Source organism: Pleurodeles waltl, chromosome 9 (assembly GCF_031143425.1).
Source record: "Pleurodeles waltl isolate 20211129_DDA chromosome 9, aPleWal1.hap1.20221129, whole genome shotgun sequence".
Taxonomy (NCBI): Eukaryota; Metazoa; Chordata; class Amphibia; order Caudata; family Salamandridae; genus Pleurodeles; species Pleurodeles waltl.
In genome coordinates, this window is record NC_090448.1 from 329584111 (window position 1) to 329601519 (window position 17409).

At 42.9% G+C, this 17409-nt stretch overlaps 1 protein-coding gene across 1 annotated transcript in view; it reads left to right on the plus strand.

Annotated features, from left to right (window-relative positions):
* Positions 1–17132, plus strand: part of TCTA (T cell leukemia translocation altered) — a 54008-nt gene extending 36876 nt beyond the window's left edge. The window contains exon 3 of the mRNA XM_069206856.1: positions 14981–17132. Within this exon, the coding sequence (XP_069062957.1) occupies positions 14981–15023 (43 nt within the window). The 3' untranslated portion in view covers positions 15024–17132. The remainder of the gene's footprint in view (positions 1–14980) is intronic.
* The last annotated feature ends 277 nt before the right edge of the window (positions 17133–17409 follow it).

The window sequence follows — 17409 nt, forward strand, 5'->3', positions numbered from 1 at the left end:
TACACTATACTTCCTAATTCTCAAAAAAGATGGCACCCTCAGGCCAATATTAGACCTCAGGCCCCTCAATCTTTACATCTTGTCAGAACATTTTCACATGGTAACTCTATAAGATGTTATTCCACTGCTTCAAAAACAAGATTTTATGACTGCTCTAGACCTCAAAGATGCGTATTTTCACATACCCATCCACCCAGCTCACAGAAAATACCTCAGGTTTGTCATAGCAAGAAAACACTACCACATCAAAGTGTTGCCATTTGGCATAACAATAGCCCCAAGGGTGTTCAGAGTGTCTAGCAGTAGTAGCGGCATACTTACGAAGACAACACCTCCATGTCTTTCCATATCTAGACGATTGTCTAATAAAATCAAACAATAGTACACAATGCCAAAAACATACACGTTATGTGACAGAAACTCTGCACACACTAGGATTTTCTATAAACTACCAAAAGTCACACCTTCAACCAGCACAAGTACAACTGTATCTAGGTGCTATTCCAAATACTCAACTAGCTCTAGCATATCCAAATATACAAAGGATACAAGCTTTCCAAAATCTAATACCACTCATACAGCTAAATCAACAATACACTGTATAATTTATCATGAAGATTTTAGGAATGATGGCATCTTGCAAAGCAATAGTCCCACATGCAAGATTAAACATGAGGCCCTTACAATAGTGCCTTGCACAACAATGGTCACAGACACACGGTCAACTTCAAGATCTAGTGTTGATGGACCGCCAAACAAATATGTCCCTTCAGTGGTGGATTCGCAGCAATTTCATGAAGGGGCGGTCGTTTCAAGACCCTGTGCCTCAGACCATAATTACAACAGATGCATCAATGATTGGTTGGGGAGCTCACCTAAACAATCACACCATTCAAGGGCAATGGGATGTCAACCAGAAACAGCTACACATAAACCACTTAGAATTATTAGCTGTGTTCCTTGCCCTAAAAGCATTTCCATCTCTTCTCAAACAGAAGGATGTTTTCATAAAAACAGACAACATGACAACCATGTATTATCTCAACAAACAGGGAGGGACACATTCATCTCAGCTGTCCCTTCTAGCCCAAACAATTTGGAAATGGGCAATTCACAATCAAATTAATCTACTAGCACAATACATTCCAGGAATAGACAATCAATTGGCAGATCTCCTCAGCAGAAATCACCAACAGACACACGAATGGGAGATTCACCCCCAAGTACTTCAAAAGTACTTTCAAAGGTGGGGAACACCACACATAGATCTATTCGCAACAATTTCGAAAACACAAAATGCCAAAACTTCGCATCCAGACACCCACATTCCCCTAACCAAGGGCAATGCTTTAGGATCAATTGGTCAGGGATATTTGCTTACGCTTCCCCCCCTCTCCCACTCCTTCCATTTCTGGTCAACAAATAGCGTCAAACGTTACTCAGCATGATACTCATAGCACCAACATGGGCATGCCAGCCTTGGTACACAACACTATTAGACCTGTCTGTAGTACCTCACTCCAAACTCCCAAACAGACCAGATTTGATAACGCAAAACAAAGGTCAAGTCAGGCATCCAAACCCCAGTGCTCTCAATGTAGCGATTTGGCTCCTGAAGTCATAGAATTTGGTTACTTAAATCTTCCATCTGAATGTATGGAAGTAATTAAACAAGGACAAAAATCCACTACCAGACAGTGCTACGTAAACAAGTGGAAAAGATTTTTCTACTATCTATACAAGATATTGTATGTTATTTACTTCATTTACAGAAATCAAATTTGGCTTTTTCTTCCATACAAATACACCTTACTGCAATATCTGCATACTTACAAACTATTCAACATACTTCTCTATTCAGAGTTCCTGTTATCAAATCCTTCATGGAAGGATTAAAATGTATCATTCCGCCCAGAGCACCACCAGTTCCATCATGGAATTTAAATATTGTACTTACAAGACTCATGGGACCACCTTTTGAACCCATGCACTCTTGCCAAATTCAATTGTTAGCATGGAAAGTTGCCTTCCTTGTAGCTATTACTTCTTTAAGAAGAGTTAGTGAAATACAAGCATTCACTCTTGAGGAACCTTTTTTCCAAGTGCACAAACATAAGGTTGTACTAAGAACAAATCCAAAATTTCTACCAAAGTAGTATTTACTTTTCACATCAATCAAACAGTGGAATTGCCAGTCTTCTTTCCACAGCCAGATTCTGTGGCAGGTAGAGCTCTTCATACCCTAGATCTAAAAAGAGCTCTTATGTATTACATAGACAGAACTAATCCGTTTAGGAAAACATAACAACTTTTTGTTGCTTTTCATCAACCACATACAGGCAATCCTATATCAAAACAAGGTTTAGCAAGATGGCTTGTTAGATGTATATAAACATGTTATATAAAAGCAAAAAGACAACTTTTTATCTTTCCAAAAGCACATTCTACAAGAAAGAAGGGTGCAACAATGGCCTTTTAGGAAGCATACCAATGGTTGATATATTTAAAACAGCTACATGGTCAACCCCTCATACATTTACAAAACACTACTGTGTTGATGTTTTCTCTCAGCAACAAGCCACTGTAGGACAAGCTGTCTTAAGAACATTATTCCAAACAACTCCTACCAACTAGCCACCGCTTTTTGGGACGACTAACTGCTTTATAGTCTATGCATAGCATGTGTAGCTGCAGCTATACATGCCACCCTACAGGGCAAAAAGCAAAAAAAAAAAAAAATAATTTCGGTGGGATGTGCGGGCAGATCCACCAAAAATTAAAAAACAACCACCAAAAATTAAAAAACAAGAAGGGCACACGTGCTTTGTCATTTGAAGCCCTCTGGTGGGCTAAGTCCTGGGGGCATTGTTCATTCAATTGGAATGGGGGGCCGCCCACCCGGAGAGCAACCCCCCCCCCCCTTTGAGACTGCCACCTACCGGGGCGTTCATTGTTTGGTACGGGGGCAGCCCCTGGGACATAGATGTTTGCTGTGGCTTGGCGGCAGCTTTGATAGTTGCCACCAAGCCACAGCAAACACTCCGTTTCGTTGAAGGGAGAGCTGTTTGACAACAAAGGAGGTTTACTCTGCCTGCTTTCCAAGACGCAGGCAGGGAGGCAGAGGAAACAACTAGGGCCGTGGGGGCTTTCATGCTCCCTCCATGGTCCCCAACATTGAGACTGGGTGTCCTGGCTTGGCCCTTGGGGATAGGGTCTCCGGGGCCCAGATTGGCTCTGGGGCAGGAGGGCCACGCAGCCCCTCTCCAAAAAAGTAAATATTTCCGCTGGGCCTGGGAAATTAGGTTCCCGGGCTGATATCGGCCTGAGGAGGGTCGGCCATGCAGGGTTGGGTTGTTATAGGGATTGGCCGCAGGGACTGGCCACACGCCATGCACGGCGGTGGTTGGATTAATGTATAGTAATGAAAATTAAAAGAACTATAGAAATTCACTGAGAATAACAAAAGGTTACAGGGGCGTTATAGTTAGGCTTACATTTTAAACATCATAAATCATAGAAATTCACCAGTTGTCGTTAGTTATCTCAAGTAACTATAACTCGTGCCTTAAGGTAACTATAACTTGCACCCTCGCCATGCACTGCTAATTACCCCACAATTTACAGCACTCATGACATCTCTGATAACATCATTGATAATATTACTGTAACATCTGCCAAAAAATTAATGATCAGATAACCGTGCATGGTGAGGGTGCGAGTTATAGTTACTTGAGATATGTGTGTGTGTGTGTGTGTGTATGTGTGTGTATGTGTGTGTGTGTGTATATGTGTGTATATATATATATATATATATATATATATATATATATATATATATATATATATATATACATATACACACACACACACACACACACACACAAAATGGGAAGGAATGACCCCGCTGCTCTGGACAGCCTTGTGCAGCTGCACTAGAGCCAGTCCTCCGGGCTGCCAAGGGTGAGGGGATGAAAACAACAGACTGGCCCAGGAAGATCAGGACTCAAGTACCGGAATAGAAGCTCTGGCTGCTGGATAGAGACTACCGTACCCCTTCTGGTCGGGGGGCAATGGTGCCCAGGGAGAGTGAGAACTCCACCAATAAGTACTTTGACGAGGAAGACCTGGGCTCAGAGTAAAGAAGATTACTGTAAAACCTCCCCCTGACGTTGCGCCGTGCCCACCCACACGCTTCAGGAGCCGGGAGTTGGAGTGCGCTGTGAGAAATACCCTGCAAGTGGTCTGCGTGTTGTTGCAAACTGGGTGCCACTTTTTGCCTCATAAGGTCCCATCACAGTTGTTGGCCTTTGCCCTTGCCCTACCGTATTCCAGGGTTTCCTTATGACCGGTGAATGCCTTGAGGGCAGCACGGTTCGGGCAAGGCTGCTGTTGACTCGCGGATAGCTGCATTGTTGCCTGACTGCTGGTCCACCTATACCCCATCACTACCCGGTTCGCTCGCGGAGTTAGGCAGGCATGGGTGTACGGTGGGGCAGTGGGAGAGCAGGGTGGTGGGCGGGGCATTACAGTGGTGTTGAATGGCGTGGAGTGCTGCACGCTGCAGTAACTCCCTGACTAACTCCAGATTGCTGTCTCTTGTTTCCAACGTTTGTTTTTCTGCTTGCATCGCCATCATTGGCTTCAGCCGTGTGGGTGGAGGTGGCGGCTCAGTCAGACCAGGGAGAGGTAAGTTTATTATCATCATTGTTGGTTGTGTTGTACGTCTGCTATGGCTTGCCACTGCTCTCATCTCTACTGACCTGACTTTCTGTATCATCGTACTACCAGTGCTGTGCTTGTTGGACACAGGCGTGTATGTGAGATTACTTCCTGGGGGTGTACTACTCTAACTCCGCTCTAGTTGTGCCATAGCTTTGCCCTGACTTACATACGAATATAGGAAAACGTAAAATGGACAGGGAGCAAGGATAGTACACAGGATCGTACCTATGTTCCATCCAAGAGCAATACCACCTTAGAAGCTTTCTTGGCACGAGCTGTGAAGGTTGTTACAAGGGAGATAGACTTAGTAGAGCGGTGTCTATCGATGGATATGGAAAGAGGGCAGGGTTTACCTCTATTAAGGGGGACTCCATCGTTTTGTAACCAGTCTGATAAATCTTGTGAGGGGTCAAGTTCAAGCCCAAGTGTTCCTGGCCCCATAGGAGTAGATTCTACGTCTGACTTGGGAAGGGCGCCACCGTTGGACATTGCTCAGAATCTGTCTACTAGCTCGGGTGAAGCTGCTGTGAAGAAAAAAAGGAAATTGTAGCAAGTGGCTAAGGAGCAGGCCAAAAAACTAGAACCTATGCCCGCCACATCACCTGCCCGTTTACCCAATGCCATAGGCAGACGGACCAGGTTGCAACAGTGGCATGGCTGACATTGAACATCAACTCAACTGGCAGTGATGAGCCCAACAAAGTGGGCTGTTGTAAGGCCATTGCTGAAGTTGAGTGAATAGTGAAGGCAGAGATTGCACCTCTTGTAGACCAGATTAGTGCGCTAGAAGAGACCTGCAGAGCCCTAAGATCCTTAACTTACCCCAGCACCAATTCTCAGGCAAGTGTCCGCAGAAGTTGAGTCGCTCTACATTTTAACGACTGACTGTACCAAGCCAAGCAATATGCTGCCAGTGGAGTCTTGTGCTAGTGATGTTATTCCTGCAGGTTTGGATCCTGGGGGTAGAACTCCATCCCCAGTAGGATGCAGCGCACCAGGGGTTGAGAATTTGGGGAGGAAGTTTCCATCAGGGGTAAGTGGCTTGTGTAGGGGTAGGCCACCTCCGCAGGAACAAAAGCTGTAGCCTTAGGGAAGGGGCACACAGTCCAATTTGTCCCTTCCACCTGACTGCTGCCCTTATGTGGCAGCCTTAGTCGGAGTACCTCCCTTAGCTCATGGCAAAGAAGAGAGCTACATGGAGCTTAAGAACAAAGTATGCCACTGGCTTGTCCACAAGCTGACTTTTGTGTGCATGAAATTGATGAGATTCTGCTGGTGCAGAGGAATGGATGTATAGGCTACTCATCCAAAACTATAGAAGGAGACTCTGTGGCCATAAACTGCAGGTATGGCTGATTCTGTCAGGTCACAGACATTACGCTATAAGTTCAGCCATTGGCATGGTCTCTCTGGGATTTTTTTTATATAGATTTACTCAGCCCAATGGTAGAAGGCCCCAGCTACAAAGAGAGAACGTGGGGGGATGTCTTCCCTGTCACAACCCATAATAGGATTTTGCCTCTATCAGGATTGGACGCCAACAACTGACTTGTCAGTTCAAGCAGTGGGTCGGGCAATGGAGACCTCCAAAGCCAACATCAGGGATACGAGAGACAACATTGTTACAGCTGTAACATTGGGCCCCAATGATGATAGCTGCTCCCTAGCAGGGGAAAATAAGACTGATCCCGCTGCAGTCAAATGTCACGATTTACTGGTCCACAATGGCGCTAGTGCCTTGCAGGCTAACACCTTCTCCATCGTTGGAGTGGAAAATAACAAACATTTATCCTGGAACATTGCTGGTTTGATGAATAAGCTTAATTGTCCGGAATGTGTTAATTTTGTGGAGCAATTCCAAATTTGTGCTTTCCAGGAGACCTGGGCAACAGGTTCCATATTTCGAACAGAATTGGTCTGCTTTGATAAACCTGCTCTTTCAGGCAGGAGAGGCCTACCAGAAGGGGGTTTGGCGACATAGGTCAATATCACACTTGCATGCTCCTCTAGAATGATCACCCTAGGTTCCCCTGATGTTCTGTGTGTGAATTTAGTTAGTTGAAGGGCCTTCCTTGTGGCTATATGTTTATTGTAGAAATGGCAATCACAAGGCCAACCTAGCAGTTATTGACCTAGTTAATTACCATTTGGCATCTCTCCCACCTGACCCACTTAGAAAATTGCTGGGGAACTTTAATTGTTGATTTGAACCAATTGATGGAGGGTGTGGTCCCATTAATGAAGAGGATGTACTGTGGGCGATTCCTGCTGTAACCTTACTACTAATTAAGGGAGGCTAGCTGCTCTTATCTAGCTGAATATATTTGTCCTTGGCAATTGTTGGAGAGCCTGTAACGGGAGAACTTTACCAGATAAGGAGGGGAGGGTTACGTTTAATCAGCAGGGAGGTTAGAGCCAAAAAGACTATATACTGTTGGATATTAGGTTATGACCAATAGTTGTTGACATGGAAGTGGTACAGAGGCAAGATAGTGACCATACCGCCGGGGACCTCACTATTTGTTTACTGTGGCTCAAGGCCTCCACTAGTGAAAATGAACCTTTTGATAGTAGGCTTGTTCCCCCAAGTAACCGCCGAAGGCTGAAGTGGAGTGTTATTGCCGCAACCGGGTCCATCCAAAAGCATATTTATAAGGCTTTTGTCACAGCCCTGGAAGCAGTACTATCGTAGGTATTGGGGGGGTTGGGGGGGGGGGAGAGAATGTCTTGACAACGGCTGCATGGTGTGACCTAGATATAATCCACAACTCTATGTTGTGCACATTTAAAGACCTCTTAGAAAGGCTGAAGTGGCTCCATGTTACACTAAAACTTGTAAGGCTGCATGAAAAATATTTTCAGATGCCATTAGGAGCGGTGTGAGGGATTTAGTAAAGGAAGCAAGGGCCTCTTATAAAGCTTCACTCGTCAGGGAAAACACAGGTATAAGGTGGGAAATGGGAAGTCCTGCTGAATGCTGTGAAATTGAAAGATCATTGGCTGTTTTGGCACACTTTGGCCGATAGGTCTCTGGATTCAGATGCTCCGCTGAACTCTTAACATCTCGGCAGCAGCATGATTTAACCACTTTTTTGGGGCTTTACGATATAGGGTGTGTGTGTCATGAATAAGGCTAGACCCTGCCCTGGTTGTACCAAGGTCCCCATTGTCGTGACTGTGGAGTTGCGTAGTGCAGAGAATGAGCTACACAGGGAGGCTCCGCCAGAAGTAACTGTGTGCAAATTTCCCCTAATTACTGCAAGGGAGGTTACTAAAGCCATAGACTGGATCACTCCAGGAAAAGCGCAGGGGTTAGATATGGTGCCTGGTGAGCTGTTTAAGGCAGACAAGGCAATTTGGGGGTCCATATTTTGCTAAGTACTTTAATTGTATTCTGTAAGGCTTACCCACTGCCCCACCTGGGCAGGGGCCGAGATCATACCAATTTACAAGAAAGACTGATGATTCCTGCTGTCTAATTATCGGTCAGTCAGCCTTATTGACAGGTTGCAGTAGCTTTTCTGTTGCATGCTGTTGGATAGGCTATGTGAGTGGGTTGAGGGCGCAGGTCTTATTAACACTCTACAAGCAGGGTTTAGATCAGGCACCAGTACCATCGACTAAGTGTTTCGACTACAACTTATTTACTGGAAGTACGTTGTTCTGGGAGGTGGTCAGCTTAATGTAGTCTTTGTTGACCTCTGCACTGCCTTAGACCTTGTGCCAAGGGAGGCCCTGTGGAAGGTTTTCACCTAACAAGGCGCCCCAAGTAATCTGTGGTGTCATCAGGAGGTTGCACCAGAAGAATTATGCTCTGGTCAAATGTGGCAAGCATGGGGAGTTGACAACACCAATACCAGTTATAAGGGGGATAAGACAGGGCTGTGTTCATGCCCCAACCGTGTTCGTATTATATATTAATGACCAGGTAGCCCGATTAGAGAAGTGCATTCATGACGCCCCGAGCCTAGGAGGTATGAAGATCCCAGCCCTCCTGTTCGGTGACCACACCTTACTGGTATCCAAATCCCATATGGGTATTCAAAACCTCCTAGACCAGTTTGGTGTCTTCTGTGAGCAGAGGGCTTACGATTAAACTACAAAAAAAAACAGCCATACGACCCACCCAAATCTGTCTCAATACGGTACTCCTCTTGAGAGTGTCCACACCTTTGAATACCTGGGCCTCACTCTGACAGAGAATGTTGGCTGGGCTTCTGAGATCCACAGGAGCATGTTGAAGCTTGAACATTATTCAGGGGGTGTTTTGAGAGGTTTTAAGAGTTCTAGCTGTTGACCGGAATCTCCGGCCATACAACTTTTTAACCTGCAAGCATTAGGCGGGTCTTTATATGGGGGAGAACTGTGGTGACCCCAGAAGGTCACAGCACTAGAGGTGGGTAAGAACCAATCTATACGATCCTTGACAAACCTTCCTACCAGTACCTCAGTCCTGCCATTACGGCTGGACTTAGGCCAAAGGTCTGTTACCCATAAAGCAGCCCTTCAACCTTTGCTATATTGGTGACGGCTGTGGTCCTAGGTGGACCTAGTTGCGTATTGGGCAGGATTAAAGGAGCTTCTTCGGCAGCCGGGGTCCTCCGGGATTCCCTGATTAGGGCATATTAAGACTTTCCTGATAGAAATGGGGTGTGAACACCTGTGGACTAACCCTGGAGCTATAACCAGCATGTCAAAATCTGCACTTAAGGGGATCTAATGGGGGTACATTGATGGAGAGCTGAGTAGGAACAAGTGTTTGGGCACTTTGACACTAGCTTTCTTGGAATTCAAAGACAACCTCCGCATGGAAGAATATACGGACTCCATGGAACCTCCATTGGCAAAAACCTTGTACATAAAATTTTGCCTCGGGATCCTACCACTGCGCACTTTCACTGATAACTGGAGGCTTCATGACAGCGATCTAAACTTGACCTGCCCCTTTTGTCCCCAGGCAGAAGAATGCATTAATCACATATTATTTTTCTGCCAGCGCTATTACAGCAATAGAAAGAAGTGGATACTTCCGCTTAAGTCGGAGTAGGGGATTAGGGACTTTGGGTTGTTTTTAGAATCCTAAAATCTAACACAACACCCTTGATCGTGTTTGCTCTGTCTCATTTTTTAATGGGTGTATGGAGAATCAGGCGGGGCAGCGTTGGCCCCTGAGAACTGCACTGCACCATCTATTGTTGTTGGTAATGTGATCCGTAAACAATTTTAGCCCTACCCTATAATTTATTGTCCCCCTTAATGATGTGCTTCTGGAATCCAGAAGTACAGCCATTGTTTCCAGCCGCACTGTGAAATGTTAAAACTCGTAATGTTTTTTTGACTAGTTTCTTTTATAAGAAATGTATATCAATGAATTTTAACATGGTTTTAAGGATTTTACCGATTTTTTTTTATTTAAAAACAAAAACATTTTTTTTTTATTGTTTTAAAGTTTTATGTGGATTGTATCCATGTGCGTTTTTATGACTGCTTTTGCTAAATAACGTTAAAGTATATGTGTGTGTGTGTGTGTGTGTAGATGTGTAGATATATATATATAGATATATAGATTTATGTGTTTATATAAGTATGTGTGTGTATACATATAAATATATATATACACATCATATATAAGGTCCTTGTTGATTGGCGAGTTAGTGGATGTTTGAATGCGAACGGGGGAGTCAGTGGGTGGTTAGATGGATGGCTGGGCGAGTGAATCCACAGGTGAATGACACACAGAAACAGACTGCTCTACTCCCCAGCGGTGGTCCAGAGGTGTTTATCTTCCCAGTGGCAGCGCTTGTGCCTGCCAGGTCATACCACTCACTAGTTTTCAGTATGTGCTTAAATTGCCCCTTCAACCAATAACTTTGTGCGTCTTCACATTTGCACCCCCAGATCTGTATTCCTTTTTGCAGGTTGAGATTTAACTTTGTAGCTCATTCTAAATGCATCTTCAGATGTGCACTACCCTGGATTCTCCTCAGTGCATGTTCATATTTTCCCCATCACGGTGAAATGTTTGGCGCATGTTTTTTTATTCACCTTTCCTTAATAATACTCAAAAACCCGGATTTGCACGGCCTCTGAGAAATTGTGAGTGCGTGGCGTCATTTGTTCCCTCAGTCTGAAATCTTGATTACATGCTCAGATTGCATAACTGTACTCGTCGATACCGGCTCAGGTCTGGTCCATCGCTCACAAATAATGCGCAGAACAGCATGAATTCCAGGCCTTGCTCTGTTGCCTCTTCATTCTTTTTCTGCACATTGTACTAGAATGCTAAAAATGGCCGAGATTCTTTATTAGGTGAAATATAGCTGGGCGCTGTTGGCATATTAGTGTGGTTTGTGATTTTACTTTGCTTGCATTTGCTGGAACAGTATACCCTCGGCCTTAGTACAGCTTCTATCTGTTCGAAGGAGGTTTAAAAAAAAAAAAAAAAATCAAAGCCAAGTTCAACTTCTATCCAAAGACCATCAAACAGCGACATCTGGAGTCCGTGTTGTTTTTCACCACAGCAGAGAAAACGGGCATCCTGAAACACACGGCGCGTCAAGGAATGCAAGTCCCAGCTGCACCGGATGTCTCCTCGTCCGTCCCACACTAGTTATACGATTCCTTTTGGGTACAAATACATTGTATTGCTCATGCAAGTTTAGTTAAAATTCAGACAAGACAATCTAACACATTATCCAAAAGACCGAGGTGCTCTGCCATTTCTCACAACGTTTCTGTAGTGTTCAAATGCTCAGCTAGAAAAAGCAGCGCGCTTGATTTTTTGGGAAGACAGTGACATCTTAAGAAATTTTGGGGCCTAGGCCCTGTAGTTCAGCTATTCCACGCCCTCTTTGGCCAGGTCACTGCACAGGCACACTCATTTACTTTGTAGTGCGTTTACATCTAATGTTTAGGGATAGTGTCCTGTGTTTTCAGTAACACAGCAGCAGCTCACTAATATTACTTAAAATAATCTCCGAGACACCCTCTCATTTCTCATATGTGGGGTTCTGTTTTGATCTAAAAGGAACTTTTTTAATGGATGTTGCATGAAACATAAACGCAACATTTCTTTGCAAAATGTCTGTAATAGACAGTCACACATTTTCCGCACTAGATTAAATTAATTGAAAACGGTATTTAAGTATTATTCAAGGATCAGGGCAAGACTTTCTGCAGAACAGAGAGGGCCCTATAAGGGGGCCCCATGAAAGGCTGGGGCCCTAGGCCAGAGCACACTTTGCCATACCGTAAAACGTCTCTTTCAACATGGTACAGAGGTGCAACCTCGCCCACAACAGACGTTTAACCTACAACACCACTGGAAATAGCTGAATTGAAAATGGAATGTGCGGTAGCTAAACTGTATAGTCTTTTAAAGGCAGGTAAACATGGGCTGATCGATATGTGACGGATCAGCTAACCATAAAATCTCTACACAAGTCAGATACTGAAGCAATGAAAGACAGTATTCCCTGGCACTAAGGAAACCACATCAGCAAGTAGCCATAGCACAACATAAATAATCACTCGCAAATCAGATTTAAATATACTTTGGAATTAAAGTTGCTTTCATCTAAACATCAGCTTGTCATGTTCTGAAAAGCGATACATTCTGTTATGAAGTACACACTTTTGATTTCGATTCAGTAGATATAATTTCTCCCAAATAAAAGCTTGTCATTTTTATTATGAAGAAAAATTTCTCTATTTTGGAATACCAACTACAAATGTTCAGTAAGTACTCAAATGGCTTGTAATTTTTATTTTAAACTCTGACATACTATTGCGAAATGTGGATTTTGCCATGCATGATTCCGTCCACACACACACATGGGATACGAGGCTGAAGGCATGGTCACTAGCAGTATCCTTTTAATGTATGCTAGAGGGTATTTTTTATTACTTATAATGCATGACCACACCGTAATTCCTCTCACAAATCTCATAATCTTGGGTTCTTTCTTCTTTATAAGAAAGTATGCTTGCAAAAATGAATAAAAGCGAAATCACTATTGTGAAATTTAATACACCAATAAACAGTTGATAGTTGCAAAAACATCAACATTAGTTTAATGTAAATCAAATAAAAAATCTAGCCCAGATTAAGTAATATCATCCTGAACAATTCTTTCTTTTAATAAACTATGTGCAAAATATTGACAAATTGCCATGAATGTCGCTTATCCACTGATCATTGTTCATTTTAGAAAAGCAGATCATAAGAACGAAAGGACACTTTTTGTTTTTGTTATTTAATCTGCACTTGCAATGATGCTCTGTGACCGGCCTTTCAATTTGGCTGGTGGCTGTAGCAGCAGGCATTATAATCAGGGCCACTGGAATTATGCGACAGGAGAAAGACAAATTATGTGGCAGGGGTGAGGAAATTATGCAGCAAGAAAAAGCAAATTACACTGCATAATGTGGCACATTCTTTTTAGTATTGTTACTTAATTATTTTGTCATTTTTAAACTTGATAACACTGTCTGGGTATTGGTTGCACCTTGTTAGTAACCGTTGGGCACCCAAATACAGCAATAAGCAACAGAAAGGTGACCAGTCCAGCTTTGCTTAGGTGCCTTTCACTACAAGGCTATACGTGTATCTGTAAAAGTAACTTTTAAACTTTTGGAGCTAGAAACAAATATTTTTTTGTTAAAGTCTGCAGGTTATGCGGTAGGTGATGGATTACACGGCAAATGTAGCAAATCTATAAATATGTGTAAATCGCCTCAGCTGCACAGTCGCATAATTCCAGTGGCCCCGATTATAATGTCACAACTCGACTGTAATAAATAATGAACAGCTACTTAAGGTTCTTATTACAGGACTCTTTGTTTTACATTGTAGTTGTATACCAGAGACATCCATTACATGCATTCAGGCCACAATAACGTCAACCAAGCCTAACGCATGCCATGTGTGTGTACCATCATTCCAGGGATGGCCTTATGTCAGGGATTGGGTCCACAATGTAAAGGATGCCCATATTGTACTAAGAAAGACTTCTGTTATGCCAATTGAAACCATTTAATAAGACATGGGCTCCATAGGGCCAATCATTGCCAAGGGAGGGCACCATAATACCTCTAATGCCTACAAATGGAAAGAATGACCACCAATATACCATGGCTGCCATTATGCCAGAGTCTGGTTCCACATCACAGAGGATGGCCTGCATTATGCAATGAGTGGTCATCATCATGCGAGTAATGGCCAGAATTATGGCAAGAATGATATGTGGTGCTGGGGTGCCCACTACTATGACGGCCCACAAAATACAAAGAATAATTATTGTGCTAGAGGTATCCATGGTATGCCAAGAATTGCCACCATTTTGTGAAGGGTAGCCAAAATAGACATCATAATGACCGAACCAACAATAGTGCCAAAAGTGGGCACCAGCATGGCAAGGATGCCCAAAAGGTCTGCTGTATGCCAGTATTGTCATTGTAACATTGTCCAAGTTTCCTAAAGGCAATGGCACTGTACGGGTGCTTTGCTTTCCTGTTGCATCATCCATACACAAAGCCAGTAACAAGCCCTCCAGTCTTGGTTAAACCAGGTCTCCTGTCGACCCCTATTCTCCTTTCTGTCAACGATTACTGTAGAATAGGCAAAAACTGCACCCAGGGGAAGAAGTTGCACCTTGATGCAGTTCCACCCCGAGTCGATGCCACAAGCCCACGATCTGGAGTGTTAGGCAGAGGAGAAGAGGTGAAGGCTCTGATCTCGGGATATTCTCGGCCTAGCAGAATTTCCCACATTCTGGATAGTTACCTTTAGGCTGGCATCAGCTTCTGTCATTCAGAGACACGTATTGTTGTCCGCTAAGTGTTTCAACGTTCTTTTGATATAGTCTTTCTACAATATTCATTTTCTGGTGATTGTTTGAACATTGTGTGCATTGTATTTCTTTGTTGACTCTGCCTGTAAGCTATCTCTGATATGTAGTGTTTAGTGCAATATAAGTTTAAAAGCAAAACGTACTGCTAGTTTATTTTCAGCATAATGTACTTAAATTAGTCTCTAGTTGTTTTAAGGCACAGTGCTGTGCATTCATGAAAATACACTTCCTAGAATCCACGCTAGAGCTCTAATTCAGAGTGTCATTTGTTACCTGGTATTTTTTTCTTCAGAATTCTGGCTACTCATGGAACCAGTAGGTCTTTGCAGTCTCCCTTTCAGAACTCTTTCAAGGACTTTGATTGAAAACGAAACCAACTGCTGACTTATTTGTTTCTGTTTCAACAGGGAAAGTTCAAGCACTGATTCCTCAAAACGGCATCGAGAATGAGCAGCTGGTGGTGAGACGGCCTCACTTTAGGCTACACTACACTACACTATAAGGTGGTTTATTCACCATCGCCTTTACAACTCATGACATGAGCTTTGCAGAGGACACCTGACCGGCCTTGTTTATGTTCAGAGACAGTTTTTTTGTGTGGTTGGACAGGCGAAATAGGCATGGAACCGCAGATTCGGTATTTTGTGCATGCTTTGAGGGCAGTATCCTGTCAGCCTCTTTAGTTGCTGCTTCAAAGTAGGACTGAATGTAAAACCAGAAGAAGACTGGTGACGCCTCAGTGGACAATGGAAACCGGCGCGTTCCAAGAAACGGATCAGAAGAAGACTTTGGAATCTCTTCTGGATGGCCATGAAGGGTACACAATTCTTCAGTTCTGTAATTCCAGCGTACTTGAACCACAGTCTACAGTATGATAAAACAACTTCATTTACCAATAATTACTAAGGCGGCACTTGTTACAGTTTGGTGAATGAAGGAGGTTTACAGTTGCCTTGAGACTCTGAAGTTTGACTCAGTCTTTCTGGTTCGATCAGAAATGGGCTGCTTAATACAACAAAACACATAAAAAGCCTACAGGCCATATTTTGAAAATAATTGGTTTTGGTTCACTCACTCATCTAGAATTTCTATTAACTCCTTACAAGACTAAATTAATGAATTTGACAATGTCCATATTTTCTGGCAGAGATGCAGTTTCATTAAATGTATTACCAGTTCCCTTGAGACCCGGCCAGCCAGCATGATATCCGCACTCATCGCTGTCTTGTGATTAGGTCCACCAGAGCAAGTAACGCTGAAGTCCAGCAAGTCTGCCTTTGGGCGGTGGTTATAAAAACACTCTCTGCACCTCCACTGTCTGCAAGATTTTCGCCTTTTTAAAAAAAAAACTTGTTTTATTTTTTTTATTTTACTTTCCATTCTGTCAGTGTTGCTAATATTAAGACCCAGTGGGTGTGTGCTTACAAGAATAGGTGGATAAAAGTAAGCTCATTTACTAGATTCCAATCAATTGTTCTGCCTTGGCAACGATTATTGAAGAAAATAGTTAATAAACTATGTACATCGAATTTAATCATTTACCTTGTAAGATCTTATAGTAATTTGAGTATTTGCAAGAACCAAAAAAAAGTCAATTACCTCTTTTGTGTAAAAGCAGTCAAAAGAGTTAATTTTAAACACTTTTTCATTACATACTATCCTGTTTCTCAGTGCACACTCCCTTAACAGCCACAGTTCTGGAAATTGGACTATGTACCTCTAAATAAACAGAGCTTGCTCCGACTAACTTTTCCAAACTTTTTGCATAAGAAAAAAAAAATCTGATAATATTTTTGTGCTAATCTCCAGGTTTTGTATAGCGGCTATACTGCACGTTGAATGGGCCTTCAATCACCATCTGTAATTCTCAAATATATGAGCAATGCACAGGCTTGAGGGAAGATGGGATTTCTGGTGGATTAACCCTCATGTGGGCATGCAGGCTCGCCTTTGTAACTTTTGCTGAAATAGCTAACCCAGCAATTAAGTATGGGATCCAGCAGCCTTCCCTTTAACTTGAGGATCACTACAAAAGGACTGCAGCGTATTGGTGTAGATACACATAGTTCTAAAGCCTGCACTCTGGAAATGATCTCTACTTCACACAAGATGAGCGTGAACATTTACCAAGTTTATCTGTTTTAACCCAATCCAAAAGCGTGACTGTTCTCCGATTTAATTTTGCCCCACATTGCTATCACAAAGTTGCTTGTAGCTCCTTAGAATGAAAACCGTTCACATTTTGTCAGCCCACTTTAATGAAATTCAATGTAGACCGTGCCGGAAAACACGGATATCCCCCTTTTAATAGGCTTCTTTACTGTTCAGGGTGGATCTCTCATTTGATTGTGTGCCTTTGGATCTGCCTTCTAAACCGTGTCTGACCTCTCATTTACTACGAAGTGAGTCAGAAGGATTGTATTTATAGTTTTGATGTGGATTGTAATCTATTAAAAAGATACTGTAAACACAGTTCTATGGTTGTCCTTAATGTGTATCTTCATGTTCATCCCTAGTTGATCAATTCTCATTGAATAAAAGTAATATGGTTCTTGTGAATTGAAATCTCTCGTGTCAGTTTGAGTGCTCCATTATGAATAAATTTGATATCCCATGGAGAGATCTTATGTGCCCCTGGTCAGTGCCACATGGATGGCAAAAGACTATGTTATAAACCCCCTTTGAGCGCCACCCAGGTGCAAGTAAACAGCACTAATCTATTTAGCCAGATGCCTGAAACCTTCCAGTATAATACAGAGTAAACCTTAATTCAGTCTGTGGTGAAGCATAATCTTGAAATTCGGCTACCAGGATGAAGAAAGTTACTTGTCTGTAA